Source organism: Lissotriton helveticus, chromosome 2_1 (assembly GCF_964261635.1).
Source record: "Lissotriton helveticus chromosome 2_1, aLisHel1.1, whole genome shotgun sequence".
Lineage (NCBI taxonomy): Eukaryota > Metazoa > Chordata > Amphibia > Caudata > Salamandridae > Lissotriton > Lissotriton helveticus.
The window spans coordinates 87,523,381-87,544,863 of NC_136059.1; the positions used below are offsets into that span (position 1 = coordinate 87,523,381).

Sequence of the window (21,483 nt, forward strand, 5' to 3'; positions counted from 1 at the left end):
GTCATGGTGCAGCAGGTGTGCCTTATTTACTCCGAAATAGAGGCCTCAGTGCTCCGACCCACCCCACACTACCCCCACAGTCACCCTTAATGCTTATTAGAACAACAGACAACAGCCAAGCCTGAACAAGCCCCATTGTCATAATATCCCACCCCTGCCCAGGGTAGCCAATAAGGAATAAAGGAGAGGCGGGACTATCCAGGGTACGAATGACAGTTCTGCATGTCAAGGGACATGGCTGCTTTGCCCACAAACCTTCAAAAATGGTGCAAGCACATTTATTTTTTCCATTCATAGTTCTTTGCAAAGGCAGTTTATTTTTTGCCAAAAGATTTGATATTTTTCAATAGTGGCGCTTAAAAGCAACAGAAAACGGTTTATTTATCTACTATTTCTACCACCCTTGGGGTATTGTAGATGGTTGACTTTGGCCATATTGGCGCCTTACAGTTTTGACTAGGCGGGCAGTTTATTTTTTTACCTTCTGCCAGTTTTGGTGTTAAGCTGTTCACAGCCTTGAGTTTAAGACTCAAGGATTCATTGTAAGTGCGCTCTTGGCCGGAAGCCACAGTAAACCAATACAAAGATAACAATAACAGACGAAGAATGGCTGGATTGGGTATACTTAACACAAACTGCAAAGAAAATAATGTATTCATTTTTTCACATGAATTATAATGCTGGCCCAAGTCCAGGGTGGATGCAAGTGGACAGCCACAATACACTATTTTTAGACAGGGGACACCGCCCGCTTAGTCTGAGGCCAAATGATAAGAGCGTTAAAAAAATGTAACCTCCTAAGTGTGCTTTTATTTATTATACAGGTTTCTTTTGCATAGCGCACAGACAGTCAGGAGGCACTTTCAGGCACTGAAAAAGAATCACAAACGTTATTACACAAGTCAGTCATATTTTTTAGTGTATCACAGATAATTGCGTTTGAGTTTATATGTCATGCCTGATTTGAACTTGCTTTGTAATATAAATTATTAGATTCTGAGAGTGCACAACTGCATAAAGTAATCTATACAGACCATCGATTATGTTTAATCACATAATAGGTATGCATATTTGCATACTGTTTCATACTATTCCGATTATTAATATTTTATTATTTGCATTATTTGTTGAACATAGGGGCAAGCTTTGCCTAAAGCAATATATATACATATATATATATATAAATCTCTCTCTCTCCATATATATATATATATATATATATATATATATATATATATCCAGCTCCAAGTTCCTGCCGTTTCTGAAAAAAAAAGACAACTGCGATTTTTGGAACACAATCAGATGATAGTAAGTTTTGTGGAATTCTGTCTGGAACACAATATTTTTTTGTTTGAGGACGTCTACTATAGACAAACATCTGGTACGGCGATGGGTACCTGCTTTGCCCCCAGCTATGCGAATTTATTCGTAGGCTGGTGGGAGGAGCAGGTGCCCAGGTCGCTGGAGGTGGATGGTGAACAAGGCAGAGTAATCAAGTGGTGTCGGTATATAGACGACTTGTTTATAATTTGGCAGGGATCAGAACACACAGCCAAGGCCTACATTGACGTCCTCAATATGAATGAGCTGAACCTGCATTTCAGTGGAACAATAAGCAATGTCAGTGTGGAATATCTGGACTTGAAGGTATTTATAGTCAACAATGAGATAGAAACAGCTCTTTTCCGCAAAAGTACAGCGGGAAACTCGGTACTATATGCCACAAGTAACCATCCAACAGCACTGATCCAGAGTATTCCCTATGGAGAGCTACTAAGGCTCAAACGGAATAGTTCAAGGGACTCAGATTTTCAACTTGCAGCTTCAGCCTGTATTAGTCGTTTCCAGAAAAGAGGCTACGCGATGTCCACACTACAGAATGCACTGCATAAGGTGAATGCTTTACAGAGGTCTAACTTACTAACTGACAAGAGTTGTGGTTCCACTAAGGCTGACAATGAAGAGGGGAAATTCCGGCTGGTAACTCCCTATTCGGCGGAAGCTAACCATTTGAAAAAGATGCTAAAAAAGAATTGGCACATATTGAAAACCGACAGTTGTATCAAGGATGACATTCCAGATCACCCATTAGTAACATTTAAGAAATCAAGGTCTCTTAAGGACATGTTGGTCCAAAGCCATTTGAAGAAAATTGAGAAGAAGTCTAACACACTGGCAGACCTAAAAGGCTTCCATCCGTGCCATCATTGCAAAGCTTGTGCATACAGCAGAAGAGTGAAAACCTATGAGATCCCCAACACAGGCCTAGTGAAAACAATCAATAAATACCTAACCTGTGGAACCCCCTACGCGGTGTATTGCCTCAAGTGTCCGTGTGGACTGATGTATATTGGGAGTACGATCAAACCGCTGAAATTACGGATCCTCGAACACATGAGGGCGATTGACAAAAATGATCAATCCTATCCTGTTGCGAGACATTTTCAGGAAAAACACTCCAGCAGCAGGCATCATTTACAATACTTTGGTATTGATTACATACCGGAGAATCCGAGAGGAGGAGACAGGCTACATGGACTTAGAAGGCTTGAGTCCCGATACATCATCGACTTAATGACTAAACAACCGAATGGGCTGAATGCGGGGGAGGAATTGGCTTCTCATATAGGTTTCTGAATTTAGTTTAAGAAATGCCCCTAGTGTGTATGTGTATTCTATTACATGAGAGTGTAGGGTAATGCAACTATACTTGCCAATGACTCCTTGATTCTTTATTAATTGATCCTTATAAGAATATTGCTTATTAAGAGACTCTGAGATTTAATTTCTATTGAAAGGTCATATATGTAGAATGTTGAATATTTGTGCTATGAATACTCATGCATTCCTTCCTTAGTGTTACAATTTGAATTTTGAATCTAATTTAGTAATTGAAACTAGTATTTTGTGTTTGGGCATAACAAGTGAAAATCAAGGGATAATTGCCACGGCGGTATCAGTCTTTTATTCATCGCGAGGTTTTGAATTAACACTTTTACCTATGAGAAAGCTGTTGTGATCCCAAAGCCGATACACGGCCAGATTTGGCATTCACATATAGGTTTAGTTACATGAATAGGCGAGAGGAAGAGACGAAAGAGGTATTAATAACTCTCTTTTTTTCTGTCAGTAATGAAACTGCATTATTTCTTTTCATGTAATTTTGTAAATATTGCAATGCGCGCGTAAGATCTGTGGGGGAATTATACCCCCTAGCGCTATGTGATTGTTTAAAAGTCGCGATGATACCTATGAACAACATCCAATATGGAGTCAAAAAATCCTTGGTCCCTTGTTTGTGTTGCCCAGGATCACGTGTACGCTGTTTAAAAACATGGCTCCAACCATCAATGTTTGTAACATTGATAAAGGCGGAGCGCCGAAACGCGTCTGTTGCGAGATTAAAACTTAAACGAGCTACCCCGGAGTGCGTGGTTTCTTTGACCCAGACTGTCTCTTTTTTGGAAACTGTGAGCTGAATATATATATATATATATATATATATTTATATATATATATATATATAGTCCACACGTTGCCTCCCACGAAGCCCCAGGAAGCGAGTTCGCACACAAACAATTGGCAAATCCTTTTATTTTCTGGATGCACGGACCAAAAAGCATTTCCCTACGCGTTTCAGCATGAGCCTTGTTCACGGGAATCTGTTGCTTTACATCGGCACCCCGGTCTGTTCCACCAAGCTTTAATTACACCGCCCTCTTTCGGCCCGCCCATATGGAAGCGGAGCATGGTGGTCCCAGTAGTCCCGAACAGAAATCAATCCTTGAATAGGTTTACATGGTCCGTGTTAATAACATCACTGCTGAGGGCCAATGTTCCCTTCAAGGCGCCTATTGACATCACGAAGGGCCCAGAAACGCAGAGTATCTGCGGTGGCACAGACAGCCCGTGTGAGATCCTCTAGGCTGCTCTGTGCCGTTTATCTGGTGGTGCCAAACTCCTACCGGCACTGGGCTGTGCCGTGAAAATAGTGTCCACACGTTGCCTCCCACGAAGCCCCAGGAAGCGAGTTTGCACACAAACAATTGGCAAATCCTTTTATTTTCTGGATGCACGGACCAAAAAGCATTTCCCTACGAGTTTCAGCATGAGCCTTGTTCACCGGAATCTGTTGCTTTACATCGGCACCCCGGTCTGTTCCACCAAGCTTTAATTACACCGCCCTCTTTCGGCCCGCCCATATGGAAGCGGAGCATGGTGGTCCCAGTAGTCCCGAACAGAAATCAATCCTTGAATAGGTTTACATGGTCCGTGTTAATAACATCACTGCTGAGGGCCAATGTTCCCTTCAAGGTGCCTATTGACATCACGAAGGCCCCAGAAACGCAGTGTTTCTGCGGTGGCACAGACAGCAAGTGTGAGATCCTCTAGGCTGCTCTGTGCCGTTTATCTGGTGGTGCCAAACTCCTACCGGCACTGGGCTGTGCCTTGAAAATAGTGTCCACACGTTGCCTCCCACGAAGTCCCAGGAAGCGAGTTCGCACACAAACAATTGGCAAATGCTTTTATTTTCTGGATGCACGGACCAAAAAGCATTTCCCTACGCGTTTCAGCATGAGCCTTGTTCACGGGAATCTGTTGCTTTACATCGGCACCCCGGTCTGTTCCACCAAGCTTTAATTACACCGCCCTCTTTCGGCCCGCCCATATGGAAGCGGAGCATGGTGGTCCCAGTAGCCCCGAACAGAAATCAATCCTTGAATAGGTTTACATGGTCCGTGTTTATAACATCACTGTTGAGGGCCAATGTTCCCTTCAAGGCGCCTATTGACATCACGAAGGGCCCAGAAACGCAGTGTATCTGCGGTGGCACAGACAGCCCATGTGAGATCCTCTAGGCTGCTCTGTGCCGTTTATCTGGTGGTGCCAAACTCCTACCGGCACTGGGCTGTGCCGTGAAAATAGTGTCCACACGTTGCCTCTCACGAAGCCCCAGGAAGCGAGTTCGCACACAAACAATTGGCAAATCCTTTTATTTTCTGGATGCACGGACCAAAAAGCATTTCCCTATGCGTTTCAGCATGAGCCTTGTTCACGGGAATCTTTTGCTTTACATCGGCACCCCGGTCTGTTCCACCAAGCTTTAATTACACCGCCCTCTTTCGGCCCGCCCATATGGAAGAGGAGCATGGTGGTCCCAGTAGTCCCGAACAGAAATCAATCCTTGAATAGGTTTACATGGTCCGTGTTAATAACATCACTGCTGAGGGCCAATGTTCCCTTCAAGGCGCCTATTGACATCACGTAGGGCCCAGAAACGCAGTGTATCTGCGGTGGCACAGACAGCCCGTGTGAGATCCTCTAGGCTGCTCTGTGCCGTTTATCGGGTGGTGCCAAACTCCTACCGGCACTGGGCTGTGCCGTGAAAATTGTGACCACACGTTGCCTCCCACGAAGCCCCAGGAAGCGAGTTCGCACACAAATAATTGGCAAATCCTTTTATTTTCTGGATGCACGGACCAAAAAGCATTTCCCTACGCGTTTCAGCATGAGCCTTGTTCACGGGAATCTGTTGCTTTACATCGGCACCCCGGTCTGTTCCACCAAGCTTTAATTACACCGCCCTCTTTCGGCCCGCCCATATGGAAGCGGAGCATGGTGGTCCCAGTAGTCCCGAACAGAAATCAATCCTTGAATAGGTCTACATGGTCCGTGTTAATAACATCACTGCTGAGGGCCAATGTTCCCTTCAAGGCGCCTATTGACATCACGAAGAGCCCAGAACCGCAGTGTATCTGCGGTGGCACAGACAGCCCGTGTGAGATCCTCTAGGCTGCTCTGTGCCATTTATCTGGTGGTGCCAAACTCCTACCGGCACTGGGCTGTGCCGTGAAAATAGTGTCCACACGTTGCCTCCCACGAAGCCCCAGGAAGCGAATTCGCACACAAACAATTGGCAAATGCTTTTATTTTCTGGATGCACGGACCAAAAAGCATTTCCCTACGCGTTTCAGCATGAGCCTTGTTCACGGGAATCTGTTGCTTTACATCGGCACCCCGGTCTGTTCCACCAAGCTTTAATTACACCGCCCTCTTTCGGCCCGCCCATATGAAAGCGGAGCATGGTGGTCCCAGTAGTCCCGAACAGAAATCAATCCTTGAATAGGTTTACATGGTCCGTGTTAATAACATCACTGTTGAGGGCCAATGTTCCCTTCAAGGCGCCTATTGACATCACGAAGGGCCCAGAAACGCAGTGTATCTGCGGTGGCACAGACAGCCCGTGTGATATCCTCTAGGCTGCTCTGTGCCGTTTATCTGGTGGTGCCAAACTCCTACCGGCACTGGGCTGTGCCGTGAAAATAGTGTCCACACGTTGCCTCCCACGAAGGCCCAGGAAGCGAGTTTGCACACAAACAATTGGCAAATCCTTTTATTTTCTGGATGCACGGACCAAAAAGCATTTCCCTACGCGTTTCAGCATGAGCCTTGTTCACGGGAATCTGTTGCTTTACATCGGCACCCCGTTCTGTTCCACCAAGGTTTAATTACACCGCCCTCTTTCGGCCCGCCCATATGGGCTGTCTGTGCCACCGCAGATACACTGCGTTTCTGGGCCCTTCGTGATGTCAATAGGCGCCTTGAAGGGAACATTGGCCCTCAGCAGTGATGTTATCAACACAGACCATGTAAACCTATTCAAGGATTGATTTCTGTTCGGGACTACTGGGACCACCATGCACCTTCCATATGGGCGGGCCGCAGCGCTGGCTTTATTTCATTAAAACCACCTTGCACCAGCACTTTTTGGGTCGACTCTTTGTTGCTTTGGATTTGGCAGGACTCTGCCTTTGAGTAGCAAGCTTCGTGAATATATATATATATATATATATATATATATATATATATACGTATATGTATTTATATGTATATATCTGCCCCTTTCTCTCACGCTCTCTATAGCTCTCTCAATATTATTATATCATATATATATAAATACACATATATATATATATATATATATATATATATATATATATATATATATATATATATATATAGGCTGGGACGTTCGCGATGCACCGATAATCACGGCTCACCAGTGGGTACCATCAAACAGTTTAGGAAACGCTGATCTATAGCATTTTTTCAATAGCTTCTGTACTGCTAGTAAGTGTCAAAACACAAATATCATAGGTAGGGTCAGAGGCAATAATTTAAAGACCTGCCTGGATACCTTGCCCCAACCAACAATTACTCACATAACTAGAGTATCCAAGGGTCTACAACAGTGTTCTGAACACTATAGAGTCTAGAGAAAAACGCACCAATAAGACAATCGCCACAAAAGGAAGGAAAAATATTCAAAACATTTCCGGATTCCCATCACTCACCAACCTGGTGACATGCTTCATCATCTGGGTCTCCTCTTGAAGTCACTCTAGTGATACTAATGGCTACAACCCTATCATAATGATCGGGGAGCCCGAAGATGTTTTCATATAGCAGGTGTAACTAGTTAGCCTACCTGATGAGAGTAGTGAATGTGTGGGAACTAAGTGAAGGCAAAAGTGATAAGTGAAGTTAAAATTGAGTTGCGACAGACCCTATATTTATTATTGTCTCACGCAATTCAAATTAAAAACAGTGCAAAAAGACAGTTTAACCAAATAGCTGTCTACAATTACAAAGTGGTCAACATGTTTCGGCACACTCAGACACCGTTCTGCCTAGTGCCTTCGTCAGGACCCACCCAATATTTGCTACTGCAATAGTGTAAAGAGAACAATGTGTTAAAAAAAGGAAATAATTATTTACTAGTACAATAGAAATGGTTGGAAATGATACAACCAAAGCACCTCTTGTATGGAGTGTACATTCCTTCCTTTGCAAGAACCATATATCTGAAGGTATCTATAAATTGCAAGGAAGCTACCTCACCTCACCTTGCAACAGCTCACGAAAAAGGGAGGCACCGCTCTCTCCGTCGGTACCTCTAGACGGTCAGAGAGAGCTCTACGTGAAGGGCTGTGCACAGGGCGCAGGCTATGCATATTAGGGCCCAGGCCTCCGAATGTGGCTCGGTCCCTTGGAGGGAGAGGGCTCCCCTTGGAGACCTCTGCACAGTAGGAGTCTGACCTCCTGGGGCTTGGGTGTCTGAAGAGAGTGAACTCTTTTTGAAGAGTTTTTCACAGGGCGAGGCTGTGTGTAGTTGTGTAGTAGGAATTTGGTCTCCTAATGAAGCTTGAGCCCTTGGAGGGATGGGCTCCCCTTGGAGAGCTCTGATCAGGGCAAAGGGTGGTCTACTGGGGCTTGGAGGGAGTGGGCTCTTCGTAAAGAGTTTTGCACAGTACTTGCAGTTTATAAGTTAAAATTCTAATATAGCACAGTGAGCTAGCAACTGTCATCAAACAGATGCATGAAAACTGCATGCTTTAGATTAGAACGTAATGTTTTTCTTCCAGTCTTTAATTATCCTAATGTTGCTAAAAAGGGGACTTTTGGGAAGAAATACATTCATGTTCGTAAAGCCATCCCCAGCCACTGTGGTATGTTTTAAATCCTGAGTTCTCACTTTGGGCCAAACACTCTCAAAATATACTCTCTACCAGCAGCGGCTGGGGTCAGGGAAAAGTAGTGGGACAGCGCTTGGCCAATAACAAAATAAACAAACAAGTACTAAAAAAAGAACTTACCTGCCACTCGCTGCTCTTCTTCTGCTTTGCACAGGCAGATGCTCCCAGATCCCCATACGGCCAATCCAGACGCTGCTCTCATGGTGGTAATACCCATCAGAGCATCATCAGGATTGGGTGGAACGGGCTGGTTTAGCGCTCCATTGGGAGCTGGGAACCTCTGCCTGCTATAGTTCTCCACCCAGCAACGCAACGCAGCTGGGTTGGAAAGATGTTAGTGCGCATGTGGGTTTGCCATCCTAGGACGGCCGGCCAAACAAACATGCGCACTGACGGCAGGGGCCACTACTCCTCCACCATCCTTTGTATGGCCCGCCCCCAAGACTTGGCTCCTGGCAAAAAACAAAATGATAATAAAACTTTCATTTTTCGTTCGCCTCTGCTGGCAGGAGGGCGAAGCTCCTCCGCCATCACGGAGGAGCCGCCACTGCTCTCTAATAGTGTGGATGACATGAATGCTACACCTTGCAATCCTCATTGTTTTAAGTAACTGATTTACACATGTATGATTCACTGTCTCTGTGTAACATGTGTGTGATGTAAAAGTGCTCTGACTCCCTAGAGTGGCATGAGTAGCGCTATAAAACACATGAAATACATGTGCGAGAGGGGCTAAGGGAGATCTATCTAAGGAGGCTAAGGAGCGCTTAGAGACCTCTGGGTGATAATGCGCTTTATAAATTTACATTAACATAACATAACATATGCGGGAGTAGGCGCTGGATGTAGTGTTGCGGGGGCAGCAACCCCAGAAACAACCCTGCTGGAGTTCAGAAGGTGAGTTCCTAATAAAAAAACTTAGAATTTTGTCTTTATCTTGTCAGGTCAGCTGAGTGTTCACAGGCAGTCAGGCACGCCTTCTAACAAATGCTGTTTATTAGTTTACCATGGACAGTGGTGTTTAGTTTTCACGGTCTGGCTACAAAGTGAGATGATTTTGTCATTTTTTTAAATGTGCTGTGTGTAAATGACTGTGCACTGGCACAATGGATTTGTGTGCTCCAAAGTGCGCTATCGGCTACAGAGCACACACCCTGATTACTCTCCTGCGGAATGGATTTTTCACAGTCCCTATGACCTGGGTGATGTAACATCAGTTTGCACCTTCGAGTTTTCAAATTGCTCCATTTAGGAAAGTCTGAATATGAAAGTGCGGCCGTGTGCAGAGCCTGCTGGTATTGTTCAAGGCACACCGGTGCATCAGACGCTATGGCGCATGCGCCGTGTGCAGTGCTTGCTGGTATTGTTCAAGGCACACCGGTGCATCAGACGCTATGGCGCATGGGCAGTGTGAAGCGCCTGCTGGTAATGTCCAGTGGACGCCGGTGCATTAGACCCTGTGGCGCATGCGCCGTCTGCAGAGGCTGCTGGTATTGTTCAAGGCTCACCGGTGCATCAGACTGTATGGCGCATGCGCGTGTGCAGTTCTCGCCGGTGTTGATGAACGTGGATAAACGCGGATGCCTGAGGCCTCTGGTTGGAAGGCCGGGGCGGTGCAGACAGAAGGTGCTCCTGGAAGCCGTGACAGCCCTGCTGGAATGTGGACGCCGAGCCTGCGGGGGATGTTTGGAAACAAAATGTGTCTGTAGTAATTGCTGTGCAGCGAAGAGCACCACTGTTCCGACTTGTTTCTCTGAAGCCCAGCACGCCTCACTGACTGTACTCATGAGAACGGGGGTTGCTTATGCGAGGCTTCTACTAGATGGCTCAGCGAGCTAGCATCCGGTAGTACTCGTGTTTACATATTTTAATCCGAGCAAGGGCGTTGCAGCCCTCCGTGAAATGAAATGAATACCCTTAAATTAGGTAAAATTAACATAATGTATTTTCAGAGCTTACAAACCAAGTCATCTATGATTAAAAAGTGTATTTGAGACGAAAATGTACGTATTTTAGTGACTCATAAGCTGATATTTGGAAAAAAAGGTTGGGTTTCCAAAATATATTTAAAGCTGATATTTGAGTGATAAATCATGTGGCTATTGGGAGACTTGTTACTAACAGTTTAACCTTGAATGCTCTGGCACTGCTACTATGGCTGTTCTGTATTACCCTTGTAAAGGCATTCCAAATTGACTGCCTTTTTTTACACTACTGCTGGCAGCTCTCCTGATGCTTGGGGGTGATCACTGCTGGTCATCTTGAATAGGGTGACCACTAAGGTAATACTGTCGGATGTGGTCACTACTACAAAACTAGTAAGGATCTCCCAATGGTCTTCATTGAACAAAAGTGGCTCTTACTACAGAAAAGGTTGGAGACCTCTGATTTACCACCAAAAACAATCGCCGGTCAAAATCCAGGTAGCTTAGTTCCTGCGCAGTGTGCTTTAGCGCCGACACACCAGTGCCCCATCAATATGCGCTACAATACAATAAATAGCTGCACCATTCTTTCGTTGCGATATAGTTTACACCAATTTGATGGTGCAAATATTGGTGAAAATATTTATTTCACCAGAGCAAAATCACATTCTGTTATGAAAAGGATAAATTGGATCATTTCACCAACCTTTGAAGTGGGCACTCAAAAAGGCCTATACTTAATGCCCATCCTGGTCTCATAATTCTTTACTGTTCTTATGAATATGTAAATACTCTGCTTATGACGTTAATGAGTTCTTTGTTCACTTTTGTAAACACCCACTATGTATGTGTAAGCAGCACATCAACCTGTGTTCAGTGTAAAGGAATCGCTGCCTTACTGCCGAGTACGAAAAACCAAGACCGCTGGCCTTAATTCCACCGCTTGCCACGTTCTTCCACCGCATTACACTTCCTGGGCCTACCACCCAGCACAGAGTGTGCAGCGCAGGCTCTAAGGTAAGGCACTGTGCACATTATTACAAGTTAGGCAGAATAGGGTGAGGTTACCTCGTGTGGTTTTTAGCTTGCTAATGAGGCATAACAAGTGGAAATGGATTTTTACGCACCAAATTCTGCATGTTTTTGCATTTCTGATGGGCCTCCTGCTACCTGAATACACTTCCACAGCTTTGACCTGTCAGATCCATCAGTGTGTGGTAATTATCACACAACTGGTAGTTTCCATCCCTATGCAAACAAGCGGTTTTTAGAGGGATCAGAATTTAGCCCTTAACTTGTAAAGAGGGCCAGCCTCTGATGATGGAGTTACCATGTATTATCAGGAATAAAGTACCCCCCATACATTATATGAATATTGCAAGCCACCCTGGAGTTCCATGACCTTATAAAGCGACTTGGCTTTCAGGCTTGTTCCTCTAAATGGTCACCGAACTCCTCGGTGACTAGCAATATCCTTATATATTGCATGAGATTGTGCTGCATTGCACCGTGCAGTGCACAGAATTGAAGTGCACACAGGTGTTGCATTATATAGTATTTTTTTGCATAACACTGCCTTGAAACAATATTGTTGCATTGACATATCTTTGGAAAGTATAGTATTGCTTTGTGTAATAGAGCTGCATAGCACTGTACAGCTTCAAATTGTGTAGTGTATTTCACTGGTGTATATTTTGGCATTTGATATTGTTGCATTTATACTGTCCTTGCATTGCTTTGTAATACATTGCATGCTATTGTTGCATTGCAAATGACCGCATCCCACAGAACTCTCTTGTATAGTACTGTAGAATTGGCAAAGAGTTACCGATACTGGAAATACCGGTAATACCAGGAGGTGGGAAAATACATCCCGCTAAAAATTGAACCCTGAGTATCCGCTTAGAAATGAGGCATTAGCAGGGGAATCAGTCATTTCAGGTCCAGTTCCATGGTAATTTCTCCTTTTACCTCTACCTTTACGGGGAGATTTCAGCTGTTTTCAGCAGTTGTAACCCTCAAGTGAGAGTAAAGAGATCTGTGGTGTTCCAGCGGTGATCATATTTCCCGTGAATTAAGATGCCCCTTGTAGTGAGGGCCAAAGCCTTCACTCCCTCAGCATTTCTACAGATCTCTTTATCAGACCATATGTCTGCTCTCAAAAGGTTTGATGCTCCCCACTGGTCTGAGGCTGTACCTCTCCCTCTGTGCGCCCCTCAATATTCCTTTTAACCTGTTGCTCTCCCTCAATCTGAACCTTCCAGGGGACCCAGGACCGCATCCCCTGCTGCTGATGTTCTTAATGAGGTACAAAAGAGGGTGGTGATGGACAGAGAATCTGAATCAATCAAACACTCACACCCAGTCAACAGATCTGGGTTTAATCCATCACCGTTCTTTAGCCCACTCTGCCACCCCAGTTGAGACATGGCCATATGCAAATCAGTATGACCCTGTGCCTCATGGGAACAGTCCAGCCCGAACTGCCAAGCCATGCCTTCCCTGGACCGGAACCAAGCTTCCTAGGACTGGTTTCTGGCATTACAGCCGTCTTCAGCCGGGCTTGCTTGAATCCAGTGGCAAAGTGAGCAAGGGACTCACGTCTGAGCATACCCTGCCAACATATGGCGAACAAAGCGGTACAAAAGGGGGTGGTGATGGACGGAGAATCTTAATCAATCAAACACTCACACCCAGTCGTGGTGTGATCTTCGCTCTGCAGTTTCTCATGTGGAGATCCCGCCACCACTGCAGAGATCCCGTGGCCAGTGCGGAGCTTCTGCTACGAGTGAAGTGGCTCTTTGTGAATCGGGCCCCTTGTGTGCATGATGGGTGTGTGGGCCAACAGACAGCAGAGCCTGGCCCCTTTAAGGATCAGGGATTGTAATGCTGGCATATCGTGCACTGCATGTTGCATGCATGTCTTCGCCCAGCATATAGTATTATATGCAAAGCGGCACACAGCAAAGGGTTAGTGAATCCTTTGCTGTGCAGGGTTGGCGGTGCTGGTAGTGTAGTATAAAGCATTCGACTGAGAGCGGCTTCTTTGTGAATCTACCTTAGTGTGCTTAGTGGGGGAAACAGATGATTGTGAAGTCAGTATGTCAACTCTCTGGTGCCCAAGTTTCACATTCTTTGGTTTCTGCATCTCCATGAGCTGTTCAGCTCTGTTTCGTGCCTGCAGTATCATTATGATGGTCTTCGGAAGCACGGCGTGCATAGGAGCACCGTAAAATATTTAAGACATCTTAAGAGCTCAGATGAGAGAGGTTTGGTGCTTGGCCGGCAAATACGCCCTTGGTGCTCTTAACCACCAATGCACCCAGACCTATACCAATCGAAGTAGAATACTCCCTAATGGTTCAATGCCCATCTGCATAAAGTGCTTTTTACTACACTGAGATACCAAGGCCTTTTTACAAATGATGGTAACAATGTTAGCACTCACCCTCATTTTGTAAAATATATGTTGAAAGAAGGTAGTTTTACAAAGACGTTTTACTGGAAGAGAATGAAACAATATCACCACTCCATACCAGTGTGCCAGCACTTATGTCTCCACTCCATACCAGTGTGCCAGCACTTATGTCTCCACTCCATACCAGTGTGCCAGCACTTATGTTTCCTCATCAGACTTTGTCCCATTGCAAAGGAGACCAATAGACAAAAAAGGGGAAGAATAAGGTAGAGAAAGATAGAAAACCACTAACAAATATAGAAAGCAGGGATGACAAAGAACCTGCAAGAATGGGATAAAGGAGGCAGGGAGTGTCTGGTGGTGGATGGAAGAGGAATGAGGTGGAATCCAGATCAAGCAGCCTTGGGTTGGACCCGCGGCGGTCGGCTCTGTGCTCTGGCCATTTGACCAAAGTTGTCAAAAGCTCCAGGCACAGGTACATCCTGTGGGTGTGGCATCTATGGGCCTGATTTAGAAGTCGGCAGGTGGGATCCACCGCTACATCCTGTCCGCCATATTACAAGTCTCATCGGATATAATGCATGTGTAATATGGCGCACCGGATAGCCGTCACATTTGTGAAGGCGTATCGCGTCAAGTAACATCTAAATCAGGCCTTAGGGGTTTTTTGGTAGATTCTCTGTTCCCATACCTTCCAAATGTCCAGATACTATGCATTAGCTGTAGGGGGGATAAATAATATGTTCAAGTGACAAAATCTTTTTTGTGTTGATAGTAAGTGCATAAATCGAATATAAACATTTGGTGAAATGGCATTGCAATGTGTTTCCTTGCTGGATTATAAGAAAAGTAACACAACACTCAAGTACCAATGCATGAAAAGTGGCCTTGGCAGAGACCCAGCAGGGCTGTGACTGTGCTAGGGCTCTGACAGGAGCTATGAACATACACAAATGAGGAATACTGAAACCCAGCGAAGGATGGAGCTGACAAGGCCTTTCCGCCTGTAGCCGCTGCGGCCTCCAAGGTCGGGAAGGAAACTCCCCCTGTTGTTTATGCTGCAATAAACACCCTTCCCTTCTCTCAGGCTGTGAGAAACGGCAACTGTTTACACAGTGTACAATAATAAACCCTGGCTGCTCCCAGAGGCTGAGAGGCTTGCACCAAATCCAGCGGAGAGTAAACGCATCAGGGAACTATGTAACTTGAGGCTGGACAGAGTGAAGCATTTCAGATCTGGAGGAGATGCTGGCACAGAACAAGAACACAGATTCACTCAACTGCGCCTCTTGGAGCACAAACCGCCCTGAAGAAGGCCTAGTTTATTCATGAACCAGAATCGTCAGTCACTACTGGTATGGGAAACCGCAATTACGATGACGGCCGAACCATGCGTTGCCTTTGCAACGCGGGGCCGAACTATGCGTTGCCTGTGCAACGCGGGGCCGAACTATGCGTTGCCTGTGCAACACGGGGCCGAACTATGCGTTGCCTTTGCCACGCGGTCGGAACTACGAATATATCTTAACCACACATTCCTTTACGCGCATGTCTTTACAATAGCACGCGGGGTTGTACTTTAAAGTCCAATGCTTTCCTTACTGTTGTGCAGTCTGGAGTTGGAATAGTAAATGAAACTGGTACAAAGTCCAGCGCTTTCCCTAAGGCAAGTTGTTGTATAGACTTGCTTGGTGAAGGAATGCGTGGTTAAGATGCATTCATTGTTCCGGCGCCGTTGTTAAGGAACGTGTGGTTTTGTCATGCGTGGTCGTGTCAAACAACCTCCTGGTGTACTTAGTGACGTTTGAGGAACTGGAAGTGAGAAACAAACATAGCTCACTAGAAACAGCCAGAGGTGACTTCAGAGGGGCACTCATTTCAGCACTGGAGCAGTTCCACATCCTGCATTTTACCAGACAGTGAAAGGCCTTTTGTGAGCTCACCAAAACCTTACAGTGAATTTATAGCCCACCCACTGCTAACCATTGGATGGATTTATTGTCATTCTCAATTGCTTGTTTCTTATTCGCTGGTTGCCTTTCTTTTTTGGGTTTGTCCCTCCTTTGGAGCAGAGCCTCCCTGCCATCGTTTTGATGGGCTGACTTATCTTTCCTCTGCTCGCTTTTAGAAAACTATTCTTTCCTTTTTGGTTCATCACTGCATGAGAGTGTGTGTTTTCCAGGCCCTCGCTCATGTGCCCCCTCTGCTAATTACCCTCCCCTGTTCTCCATGTTGCTCTCTACCTCGTGTGCTGCTCGTGTGTGCTTCTGCCCTGTCAAACTTCCCCACTTCACTGCACTCCATGTCTCTCTCTCTCTCTCTCTCTCTCTCTCTATATATATATATATATATATATATATATATATCTACTTAACCATATAACTATATTGCTCTCTCCTTCGGGTACTGCTTACTCTCTCTTTCCTGTTCTTCACCCATGCTAAAATCCCTCCACCCGTGTTGCTGTTCCCCTCTAGTCCTGCTTTTTCCCTCCTGCCCCCGCACGCTCCCAGTTGCTTCCCTAGTAGATTGGTAAATAAAGAAAATGGCACCTGCATTGCACATGTGCCCTCGCGTGTGCATCCTCATATATCGTCTTGAATGCAGGCCATACATCATCACGCATGACCGCGCCTATGGAATAAGCAGCCAGCCATCATGCCTTTTTTTCTTTCAGCCAATGCTGCAGCATCGGCTAAATTATGCTGGAAAAGACAATAGGTCGGAGAGGCAAGACCTATCGACTTTGCCAATGCTTGTTCCCTTTCCAGTGCACATGGACTGTTTAGGTCTGGCTTGACAGAGAAACAGCCTTTAAACCTGCTGTTAATAATGTTTTATGCTTTAAGATAGGCAGAGAATGGATTTTGGCTCTGCCTAGAGCAGTGTTTCTGACTTAACTCCTGCTATTGTTGTGAAAAGCTTGCATTGCTATGCACGAGGGACTATTTTACATTCCAAAAGTACAGTGAATTATCACAGATTGCATTAGTATTATTTTTGTATTTGCACTGCAGAAGGTTTTTAAAAATGTTTTCGTCAAGACCCACATTATGTATGTTAAAGAGATTCATATACACCCATAAACAAGCTCTGGCAAAGCTGGTAAGTTTTTTTTAGTGTGCCCACACAGGCATGCACTTATGCGGTTTGTCGACTTTTCCACAAGAAAGTCAGACTTACTGGCTTCGTCAAAGTCTGTTTTTTCTGTGTCAGTTACTTCCCATTGCATACGTCCCATGCCAGCTGACTTCCTTTAAATATCATTATGCATATTCCCCTACTCTGCTTTTCCAGTCTCGCTCCTTCCTGAACTGCTCTTCCATCTATCTGTCGCTCTCTTCCTGGCTCATGCTGCTCTTTCTATCATCTACAATACTTGGAATTTCAACTACTTATTCAATACATAATTCAGCATTTTTCTCTTCTTTTAACTACACACAACCACATTATTCATTCTTTGACGCCATTATCAAGCAAACTCCCACAAAATAAACATGTAATATAAAAAACATATTTACAAACTACTCGACTTCCGGCTTCATGGCCACCAGAACCCCAAGATGGCAATAATGGCCGTATTACACAATTCTCGCTATGTTGCCTTTATATGTTTATAGCAAAACCAACCGTGCTCTCCATGCTACTGGAATCATCAACCTATCCTGGCTGATGAGGGGTGAAACCCTGAAACCGGTCCTAGGATGCTTGTTTCCAGTCCAGGGAGGACCTGGCCTGGCAGTTCGGGCTGGACTGTTCCCATGGGGCACAAGGTCAAGACTGATTTGCATATGGCTGGGTTCAAACTGGAATGGCACGGTGAGCAAAAAAACGATGGATTTAGACCCAGATCTCTGTATTGGGGTGAAGGTATGACATTGTTCTGCATTCTGTCCATCTACTGTTGTTTTTGCATTTGTCACCCCAAGTGGGACGGGTATGCTCAGACGTGAGTCCCGTGCTCTCCATGCCACTGGAATTAAGCTATCCTGGCTGATGAGGGGTGAAAGCCCGAAACCGGTCCTAGGATGCTTGTTTCCAGTCCAGGGAGGTCCTGGCTTGGCAGTTCGGGCTGGACTGTTCCCTTTGGGCACAGGGTCAAGACTGATTTGCATATGGCTAGGTCCAAACTGGAATGGCATGGTGAGCAAAAAAACGATGGATTTAGGCCCAGATCTCTGTACTAGGGTGAATGTATGACATTGTTCTGCATTCAGTCCATCAATTGTTGTTTTTGCATTTATATATCTATAGCCACAGCTGGCACAGCTGCTGGACACACGCAGCCAACTTGGGGGATCACCCTATTGTAACAGTTTTCTCCTCGTGAAAAATGCCTGGATTTAATGTGATTTTTTTAATATGACTGGATTGATTTTTTAAGCAAACTACCATATCTATCTATTTATATTACAATCAGCTCGCATTCAGAAAGATCATGGCGAATGGACTCAGTTCCACCTGCAACAACAGCACAACATTTATTGAACATTGTCATTTCACATTAATACATTAACTACCAATTACACCAAACAACAACTTAAAATCATGTTATGCAAAACCATCAGTGTCAACGACAAAATCTGAGAAAAAAACACTTGGTGATGACTTATTCATAACCTCGTACCCCTCCTAAGCAGGCAACAAACATTTTTCACCACTGCCTGTCCTAGAAGCTATCTCTTCCAAATGGCCAACCTCTTTGCTGCCAGGCTCAGCTGAGGAGTTGAGCCATGTAACACCAACTGTGATATCAGCAGTGTATAATGCACACAACACCAATGCCTCCCTCACTGTCCTTCTCGCCTCTGTGTTCAGGAAGAGAGGACAGAAAAGATCCACGCTTACTCCAGAGCCAGATCCCACCATGGGCAGAGGCATCTTTCTCTTGACCTTCTTCTTCCTCTGTCCACTGCTGCTTGTCAGTCAGATGCTGCTGGTCCAGCCAGTTCTAAGCATTCCTGCATCTTTTATCAACATGCATAATCATTTCCAAATATTCTTTAGGTCCTAAGGTAAGCTTCACTTTCAAGGAGGCCACAGTCATGCAGCTGAGCCCCATCACATTGAAAGCCCTCACTATTCAGATTTTTCAGCACACTCCTTTTTGGGGTGTAATCCACAGTTGTAAGAAATCAAGTTCTGACAACACAGGTCTCATCTGACTCAATCTTCTGTCATGCTGCTTTAAGTCAATCACCGCTACTCTACAAAAGATTTTTCTGGAATTGTCCATAACTTGTCCTAGAAAGCCACAACGTTTAGACAGACGCGGTCCTCAACATGAGTCGCTCTTAAATGTCCTTTCAAAGCTCCGGTTGGTCTGTCCATAGCCAACCCAAGAAGGCTTCATAGAAAAATCTAGAACTTGCCATATATAATAGCACTGCTGACTCGACTTTAACCTAAAATACTAGGTGGGCATCCCTCACTACAGGCCCACTCAGTACCATCAGAACATCTGGCAGTCCGGCTAGTCACTGGCCACCATAAATAACCACTTCCAATGGGACAGCTTCTAGTTGAAAATTATCCTTCTCTCGTGTGCAATTTTAGCAGATATATGATGGATGAAATAATTTTTACTTACCGGTTTCTTCCCATGGTCTCATGATCTTTCACTACAACGTGAAGTTCAGCGCCAGAATCCAAAGGGACACCCTTTAAATCCCACTCAAAACCCTAAAGAAAAGGGGAAGAAAATGAAAAATGTAAGGATTTAAATCTGTGAACGAGGTGATTCAGATATATCTGACACATGTAGTCCAATCTGCATACCAGCCTAACTGGCCTCTGAAGCAGAAACCATCAACTAGTCAAGAGGTTCCATTCACAGGCCATGCCTTCCTTTCTGAATACTCAATTCAAAAAAACATTTGTGTATGTGTGTGTTTCTTCTGGCAATTTGGGAGTAGGTCACATCCTGGGCAGTAGAAAAATCTTCTTGTAGGAAAATCTTTGTGACTCGGATCCTGTGCTCTTAATATAGCTGTGACTTCTCTGAGGTAGTAATGAAAAGTCATGTGCCACACGTCTTCTATGCAGAGTTTTGTGTTTTATGAGAGACTGCAGAGGAGCGGGAATTCACAGTATAATATCTGAAGATCACACTCGGATCTGGAATATTGTTGATGTCTCATGAGGAATAAAATGGGAAGAGGCTACTCCATCTGGAAATGCTAGAGGGCAGAGTTGCAAATATGATTGAGTCTAAATCTACAGCCTACATTTCATATGGGTATTTGAGAGATTCGAGACAGTCCGTAGGTGGACCATCACATCTGACAATGGTTTAACCCACATGTCATACCTGTAATGTCTTCTTGAGCAGCACATGTGTGCATGAATACATACATTCACATTGGTAGTCTCGGTCGGGCTTCTCCCGAACAAGCCCAGCTTAAGCTTTTACCCTTAGGCTCTTATACAATCCTACCTAAAAGCTCCTGCGGATAAACCAAGAACTAATAACCGCACAAATGACAGTAGATCATACAGCCTCTAATTTCTAATCTTCATTTTAGCTAAAATAGAAGACATCAAATCTAATGTTGTCAGCGCCTTTACCGGATCAGCATTCGCCAATCTGTGCGCCAACTTCAAACGAACCGTTCACCACTTCAACCTGACCATCTGTGAGAGCATCTTCAGGTAATAACATTCTTACATACAACCTTCTTCAGTCAAAATACCTGTCCCCCCATATCACATCTGCAGCCAAGCCTCTGTAGTTTCTACCTAATAACTACAAAAATGTTTCTCAACAATTTTAAAAAGTCTCTAGGGAATTCAAATATGGAAAACCAAAGCTTGACCCAACAGACCATGGGATACATATAGCTGCCACCCACCTGCCTCTTCCTGGGAATCGCATCCAAATATAGTCTACACCAACCTTTAACGTTCAGTACTCTAGAGCAAATGTCTTGCCCTATTCAGTCATGCATATGATGTTTTTATAGCACAGAAACTCTACCCGTCACTGTTCTGAGCTCTCCAAGACACCAGGGGTGGAGTAGCAGCTTTTGCTCCAGCCTACTAGAGTTGTAGGCGCATTCGACACTGCAGACCGCACACACGCACTTTTAACACCATAATAGTCAGAATGAGGTCAGCAGTCCCACCGTGAACAGGAGCGGCGTTTACAGCAATGACCACAGACAAAGTCTCACAATGCCTCTCACGTGCCATTGTCGCCTGAGTGAGATGTTCTCCATGAGACTAGTCCATGCGTGAATGTCCACATTGGGGGGACTAACACACTGCATGTGAGATGTAGGTGTCAGATGGGGCACCAGCCGATTCCTGAAAGTGGAGGGCACCAGTAACATTCAACACCTTCTAAAATGCTTCACAAAAAGTCAACAACTGCTATCCCTAAAATTGGCTGGTTATTGCAATGATGACAGATGGCTGGGCTTGAAGTTTAAGAATGGTGAACAGTCCTTAGGAGTAGAACAAACAGAAGCCACCACTAAGGGGCATGACCTTTACCAGCTGACTCCTATCACCCTGGCAACCCAAGGCTTCTGTGTTAGTTGCAATGGAACACCAAGGAATGAAAACCCCCAACTAACATATCACACTGATATACACAAAGACA

General features: G+C 44.9%; 1 protein-coding gene across 1 annotated transcript in view; it reads right to left on the reverse strand.

Moving 5' to 3' along the window:
* DYSF (dysferlin) overlaps positions 1 to 21,483 on the reverse strand; it is a 1,004,398-nt gene that overhangs the window by 898,065 nt on the left and 84,850 nt on the right. The window contains exon 3 of the mRNA XM_078674496.1: positions 19,471 to 19,562. Within this exon, the coding sequence (XP_078530622.1) occupies positions 19,471 to 19,562 (92 nt within the window). The remainder of the gene's footprint in view (positions 1 to 19,470; positions 19,563 to 21,483) is intronic.